The following is a 7831-nucleotide window of genomic DNA, read 5'->3' on the forward strand; positions in this document are numbered from 1 at the left end:
TTTTTGATGCAAAGTGGAGGTGACTACCCCTGCAGCATGAATCCAGGGACACCCCAATAAGCAGCTATATGCTGGATTAATATCCATGACTTGGAAATTAATCAGGAATATATGAGGTCCAATCAAAATGGGCAATTCAACCTCTCCAATCACTGTTCTCCTGGAACCATCAAAAGCTTTCACTACCAAGGCACTAGGCTTCATAGCTGGTCCTTGATAAGATAATTTGGCGAGTGTTCTCTTTGGCATAACATTCAAAGAAGATCCAGTATCAACCAACACTCTTGCCAAAGCATCATCTTTGCATTTTACCGAGATATGGAGGGCACGATTATGATTTTGTCCATCCTCAGGTAATTCCTCTCCACTGAAGCTCAAAGTATTGCAAGCTGTGATATTTGCCACAACTCCATCAAATTGGTCAACTGTTATGCTTTGTGTTACATGAGCTTGAGCAAGCACCTTCAACAAAGCCTCCCTATGGGCTTGGGAGTTCAGTAACAAGGACAGAATAGAGATCTTAGATGGTGTTTGATGCAACTGGTCCACAACCTTGTAGTCACCTTTCTTGATCAACTTCAAGAATTCAACAGCATCTTCGGATTGAAACACTTTGGGTTCTTTAGTGGGAGCTACAACTATTGATTCCTTGGTCGGCCCTTGAGGAGTCACATTGAATTCAGGCGTATAGATTCGACCACTACGGGTCCTTCTGCTCATTCCTGCAATATTGGTGACGTCTTCACTTACAGCTTCTGTCACTTCAGCGTCTGCACTTCCTTCAACAACCTTATCCACAGCAGTAATCTCATATTTCCAAGGCACAGCCTTGGTGCTCTCGTAGGGAAAAGGCGTGGGCATACATATTTCGACAGGCGACGACTTACTGTTCACCGGGACCACTCCACCACTATAATATGGGATTTCAATTGGTTCAGGTAAATTGAAACAAGGTTCAATCACCAACACATCCTCGTTCTTCACAGCACTGGATATTTGAAGCACTCCCTTATCCATTAAATTTTGAATGTTGTCTCGTACCACCTGACATCCCTTTGGGTGTGTGGCACACTCTTCACAATTGTCGTGATCAACATTAATCAGGCCAGCTTCCACCAATCGGGCATGGAATGCTGCCAAAGGAGTCTTAACATCCTCCACCTTCTCAATCATAACAACAGTAGATGCATCTTCAATGGCGTTCACCGCAGGATCTCCATGGGGAGGAAGAGGATTGTTCTTCACATTTGGTCCCATGTCCTTAAAAGACAAGATCTTGCTTTCAATTAGCTCACGAACCCTATGCTTCAGAGCGTAACAACCCTCTAAGTCATGCCCGGGGGAACCTTCATGAAAAGGACAGTGTGCATTAGGGTTGTACCATGGAGGAAGACGACCAGGTGGAGGTCCCAAAGGTCTGGGAACCACCAACCCCTTTTGCAATAGGGAGGGATACAACTCAGTGTATGACATTGGGATTGGATTGAAGGTCGCCCTCTCCGCTTGCCTTCTGTTCTGGTTTTGAGCATTTTGCCTCGGCGCTTGAGCTCTCGGTTGTTGATAAACAGGAGCTGCTGGTGCTTGTTGATAAGCTGGCAGAGCCGCAGCACGTTGTTGAACTGGAGCTGGTCGATAAGCTGGAGGCGCTTGATAAGCCTGAGCAGGTTGTTGATTGAATGCGAGCGTCACGGCAGCCACGTATGGTTGCGGAGCATACTGGACGGGATACATGGGTTATTGATAGGGAATTGGTTGTTGAATATATTGCTGAGGTGGATATTGTTGTGGTCTCCTTCTTGGAGGAGCTCTTCCTTGACCAGCAGTCACGGCATTTGTTTCCCCTTCCTTCTTTCTAGGAAACCCTCCAGAGAACTTCTTTGGATTAGCATTTGAAGTTCCAGCTACAGCCGCCAGTTTGCCATTCCTTACACCATATTCCACCCGAGCTCCTATAGCAACAAGCTCGGAGAATCCCAAAGAAGCACTTCCAACCATCTTCTCATAGAATTGAGGCTGGACAGTGTCGATAAATAGTTCGGCCAATTCTTTCTCAGCAAGAGGTGGTTCAACCTGAGAAGCTAGTTCCCTCCATCTTTGAGCATACTTCTTGAAGGACTCCTTGTCATGTTGGAACATGCTCTACAACTGTCTTCTGTCAGGCGCCATGTCCATATTATATTTGTAATGTTTTATGAACGCGTCTAACAGGTCTTGGAAACACCTGATCCTGTTCTGATCCAGACTTAGATACCATTTGGAAGGAGCCCCACTCAAACTGTCTTGAAAGCAATGGATCATCAGCTTGTCGTCTTCCACGTGTGCAGCCATTTTTCGATAATACATGATGAGATGGCTCTTTGGACAAGTATGCCCCTTGTATTTGTCGAAGTCTGGAGTTTTGAATTTGGCTGGAATCACCAACCCGGACACCAGGCACATTTCTTTGGCAGCCAATCCAAAGACGTGGTCTCCTTCTAGATCTCGGAACTTCTTCTCAAGGAGCTGCATGTTCTCCTTTACCTCTCTGAAATCCTCAAGCCTTACTTCGTCACCGGCAACTGTTGAATCGACAGTCTGATACATGTGGTTTTGATCTTCATAATGAGGAACATGCCTAGCATAGGCGGCTGGTGGAACCACAGTATGGATGACTGGACGTGCGTCGGTGTAAACTGGTAATGGCACAGCTTGTTGGACAAATTGCCCCATTTCGTGCACCACCTCCGCTCGGGGGACGAAGTCATAAGGTAGCCCATACGGAGGAAGGGTTGAGGGTAACGTCCTCTGAGGCGGGACTTCTACTGCTGGGCCCGTGGTCTCTGAAATCACGGTCGCTTGTGGAATCTCAAACCTGAAGGTTAAAGCTTGCAGCATCTCTCGCATCTGGGACATGCCTCCCTTGATCTCGTCCAACTCGGCTCTAACTCGGGCGCTCTCTTGTTCTTGTTCAGCCATTCTCTGTCTTACTCTGGCGCGAGTATTATACCGGTGTTGAAAATTCAGCTTGAAACTAGAGGAAGAAAGGGCGGAGTGAGACTCTTTTTTTTTGAAAATGTATGAATGCATGTATGGATGCATTTTGTTTGATAAAAACCAAGAGTTTTGCTTTTTATGCATATGCAATGAATGGATGGATGCAATGTTTTTTTTTGGATAGGTTCAAAGGTCCGAGGTATGGATAAATTTGATTTCTTTCCAAAACGGGGTTCTCACCGGGTATGATCTAGGGCTTTGTTACAAAGGATCCCCAAAGTCATTGATTCACAAGAATGTTTGACGCTTACGGGAAATACTTTCCGGTCGTCAACTCCATCAAGGGAATCTATTCTGGGTGAGGTTCTCGTACCAACTCTTACGAAGTATTCACCTTGGGAGTCCGCACTACGCAACCATCGACTAGATTCTAGACAGGGTACTCAGAGTCATGGATTCAAAAGACTGTTTGACGCTTACGGAAAATACTTTCCGATCATCAACTCCATCTAGGGAATTTAATCTGAGCGAGGTTCTCGTATTGATTCTTACGAAGTATTCACCTCGGGAATCCATACTACGCAACCATCATTTCTAGTTGGCCAAAGGTTCAATGTTCTAAACGGTTCTTAGAGTCATGGACCCCTTTGAAACATCGACGCTTACGAGGTATACACCTCGGGCGACAATATTTGCAAAAGAATCTACTCTAAGTGAGGTTCTCGTACCGACTCTTACGAAGTATTCACCTCGGGAGTCCGTACTACTCAACCATCGTCCTATCTTATGTTTTTTCACTCTAGACTCAGGTGTAGACTCTTTCCCACATGGTTTGCAATCAAATACCCAAGTACCAACAATCACAATAGAACCAATATTCAACAGATATATCAATATAATAATAAAGATAATAAAAACAATAAATAAGGAAAAGCCACACAATTAAACAAACAAAGGCACACAAACGTCCTAACTAGGCCTGACTCGCTTAGGAAATCTTATATCCCCAGCAGAGTCGCCATCTGTCGCACCTCGAAAAAATGGGGATACGACCTAGCGAAACGCGATCGCACGCTCGCAATGATGGATTGAACAGAGTCGCCACCGAACTTTATTTATTCCTAAAAAGGAAAGGGGAAATATCTATAAAACCCAAGACAAAAGAAAGGATAAGATATGGTCATTGCAACCAATATCAGGGTTCGGGAGTCGATTACGCAAGGGGAAGATATTAGCACCCCTCACGTCCGTTGTACTCAACGGGAACCATTAGGTTAGTTGTGTGCGTTAGTTGAAATATTAGGCTTTTCAAATTATTGGGTGGGAAAGAAAGAAAGAATGTTTTTGGATTTTTTTAACGAAGGACTAAACCTAAGTTTTTTATTAGTGGGCCTGACAAGATTTAAAAATCCTGCTCCTACATATCTCAAAAGAGAAATCAAGGCTTACGTAGTTCTGGGTAGAAAAATGTTTGTTTGTTGGTCGATTTTAGCGAAAGCTATATTGTATTAATCGAAGAAAACATTGTTTTACCCAAAACAGATGAGGAGTGGACGCATACCACACATCGAACGGATTTATAAATCTACATTCGGAAAAGCGTCACTTATCTCGACTCAACAATTGTGGCCGAAACATTGTTTTGTATCACTTAAGACAATATATCTTTCATTTATGAAAAGGTTTTTGATTAGTCGCACGGCGGCGAGAAAAGAGTTTGATCGGTTGGATGTATTTTGAGTGATGGCGAGGACTTGGATGAGCGAGATATACATTTCGAATCCTAGCCTCAGGAGTGCACGGTATACACCATGTTCCATTTCCATCTTTATTGAAAGAGGTTAAGATGGGAATTAAGTATTTTGGAATTTGATTGAGAAAGGGTTTGAAGAAACCGCATTGACAATTTTAGATGATGGCGAGAACTTGGATGAGCGAGATATACATCTCGAATCCTAGCCTCAGGAGTGGGCGGTATACACCATGTTCCATTTCCATCTTTATTGAAAGAGGTTAAGATAGGAATTAAGTATTTTGGAATTTGATTGAGAAAGGGTTTTGAAGAAACCGCATTGACAATTTTAGATGATGGCGAGAACTTGGATGAGCGAGATATACATCTCGAATCCTAGCCTCAGGAGTGCACGGTATACACCATGTTCCATTTCCATCTTTATTGAAAAAGTGTTAAATAAGAATTAGGTATTTTGAGTTTTATTGTGAAAATGACTTGACCCTAGATCAAGTATTGATGGACGTTTATAAGAAATTTGAATGAGTGTTTGAGAGAAAACAAAGTGGATAAATTTGGATGATGGCGAGAACTAGGATTGGCGAGATATACATCTCGAATCCTAGTCTCAGGAGTGCGCGGTATACACCACGTTCCATTTCCATCTTTATTGAAAAAGGTCTCAATTATGAATTAAGTTTTTTGATTTTTTGATTATGAAAAATGGCTTGACGTTGAAATCAAGCGTTTGATGAAAGTTTGAAAGAAATGGAATAGAATAGGAGAGGGAAATGAATTGATTTGTTTATTGAGAAAATACTCAACGTTGGATCGAGTCATTATTTTTGCATTTTTGGAAATGGTTGATTTTATTCTTGTGTTAGTATCTAACTAAACAGTCAAACAAATAAAGAAATAAAACAGTACAAGATTATTACACATCGGGGGAGTGGGGTACATTTTGTCAAATGGGGATTCAAAATCATGAAATAATTAAATCGGGCCCAAACAACAAATGATGCAAAGTACGAGTGTAAGGGCAAGAGAACCGGCTCATTGTAAGAAAGCCCAAGTGTAAGCTATGTGAGGTTGATGGCGATGCTTAAAAGCAATCGACTTACAAGGGTATGAAAATGGGCTCGACATTGAATCGAGAAAAATGTGATTTTTAATAGTTCAAAATGGTTTTGAAAGGATGATGAAATTAAAAGAAATCGAATTTGTGCTATTAAACAATAATGAAACTATGAGTATAATAAAGCATAAACATAAAGAACAAAATGAATGCTAAAAGAAATAAAATGCTTCATATAGGTATCAAACCCACTCCACTAAAGACCACGAAAACCACCCCCTCTCCACCAGGCCATTTATGATTAGTTGTCATCTTAATGCTAATTTGGATAAATAAACCAAGATAGATTAAAAATTAGAATTAAAATAAAAACTAATATAAAAAACAGTCTGTTGAACTACCAAGAAAAACAGAAAATTAAACCCAGCCGCTTGGCTGTTGGGTTTTTCAATGGAATATGAATTGAAAATGTAAAAACATTTATTAACTAAAACCTAGGAATTTTAAACGTGTTCCAAAGATTTATTCTGTTTAAAATAAATTAAAAGAAGAAAATGGGAATAGTGTAACAGAATCGCCCTCAACCTCACTTCTGTCTCACGCTCTCAACATCACATTTCTCAGAACGAACCTCTCTCTTGCTCTCACGAATCTCTCTCACACTCTCAACCGCACGTTTCTATCATCCTCTATCATTCATCCTCTCTCACGACCTCAACCCAAAAGCGAAATAGAACAGAGATTTAAAGGAAACCAAACTGGTGCTCACCCTTGACGGTGATTCGGCGGTTCAGGTAACGATTCAATCCTCTCCTTTCGCCTCTTTCAATCGGTTTCTTTTCTGATTTGGGGATTAGGGTTCTTGGTGGAATTGTTGTCCGCCTCCAATTTTTCGTCTGCCTCTGAATTTTTAGGGTTTCGTTTTTTGAGTTTTCTCCTTGCCTCCTCAATTTTTTTCGTGCCTCTCACTGATTTCTTTCTCTCTATTTATCCTCCACGCATTTTAGGGTTTGGGATTTGGTCTAGAGATTCAATAGAGAAAATTTTCAGAAGTGCTTTTTGTGCTCAGAATCGGATTGTCCTGTTTTATGCTACAATCCGGAAACGGTAATTTTACCTATGCACTTTTCGCCCTAACTTTGTCTCAATGCCCATTTGGGATTCTTTTTTTGAAATTTTAACAGCTTTGACTAATTTTGTGTTACTGCAGTGAAATGGTGAAAACGTGAGGAGCTCAACCACGGTTTTGTTGACGTCGGATCTGAATTGCATCTCATGGTGGCGTGGCTGCTGATAGTACACCTTTAACCAGTCCAAGAATCAGTACCAAGGAAATTCTGGAATTCTTGAAAAAGCTTATTTCTGAGCAGGCTGGAATCTCGGTAAGCAAAATCTCTGTCACAGACAACATGTCAACCTATGGAATTGAATCAATTGGTGTGGTGAAAGCAACTCAAAAACTCTCAGGTTTCCTCGGAGTTCCAGTTGCAACTATAGACGTTTTCAGTGCATCCTGCATTCAAGAATTGGCCAACTTCTCAGAGAATCTTCTGTTGAAGTCTCAACCTCACCATATGAACAATCCATCCTATGCTCTAGAAGATGAAACCGAATCTACTGAATTTGTCGTGGATGTGTACAAGTCTCATCAATGGAGTATATATGCACTTCAACCCTTAGCACTTGTTTTCATTTCTATCCTTTTGGTTTCTCCTGCTTATCTATCCATCACTACTTTTCAAAGTCTCATTGCAAGGGTTGATAAGTCAGCGTACGAAATTCCTTGGTCAAACTATCTAGTTTCACTTGCTTTGGCTCCACTTTCTTGGATCCTTTGCATTGCTTAACATTGGTTCTATTTGATGGCAGGTTAGAGGCTTTGGCCAGGTGACATGATGGACCGGGAACAAAGAAATTGGTTGTAGTTTCCAAGAGCACACTCTTATGATGTTGGTGCAGTTGGTAGCATTTTAAACATGTCTTGTTTTACTGCAGGAACATGTGTCGAAGTGAGTGCGAAAACCAAAATTCATGTGCATTACTTTGTCAAA

General features: G+C 41.5%; 2 protein-coding genes across 2 annotated transcripts; both read right to left on the reverse strand.

Annotated features, from left to right (window-relative positions):
- Window positions 1–23: 23 nt before the first annotated feature.
- On the reverse strand, window positions 24–1731 carry LOC127130873 (uncharacterized). Its single transcript, XM_051059833.1, has 2 exons — window positions 313–1731; window positions 24–29 (listed from the first exon to the last, which is right to left on the reverse strand). Exons 1-2 carry the CDS (start codon window positions 1729–1731, stop codon window positions 24–26), a joined length of 1425 nt encoding a protein of 474 aa, XP_050915790.1.
- A 408-nt stretch (window positions 1732–2139) lies between these two features.
- Window positions 2140–2955, reverse strand: LOC127130874 (uncharacterized). Its single transcript, XM_051059834.1, has one exon. The coding sequence runs from the start codon at window positions 2953–2955 to the stop codon at window positions 2140–2142; it is 816 nt and encodes a 271-aa protein (XP_050915791.1).
- Between the last annotated feature and the right edge of the window lie 4876 nt (window positions 2956–7831).

The sequence above is a fragment of the Lathyrus oleraceus genome, chromosome 3, assembly GCF_024323335.1.
Source record: "Lathyrus oleraceus cultivar Zhongwan6 chromosome 3, CAAS_Psat_ZW6_1.0, whole genome shotgun sequence".
Taxonomy (NCBI): Eukaryota; Viridiplantae; Streptophyta; class Magnoliopsida; order Fabales; family Fabaceae; genus Lathyrus; species Lathyrus oleraceus.

Coding starts and splice junctions, on each gene's coding strand:
- LOC127130874 (XM_051059834.1), bottom strand. CDS start 2,955: ATGGCTGAACAAGAACAAGAGAGCGCCCGAGTTAGAGCCGAGTTGGAC.
- LOC127130873 (XM_051059833.1), bottom strand. CDS start 1,731: ATGTATCCCGTCCAGTATGCTCCGCAACCATACGTGGCTGCCGTGACG.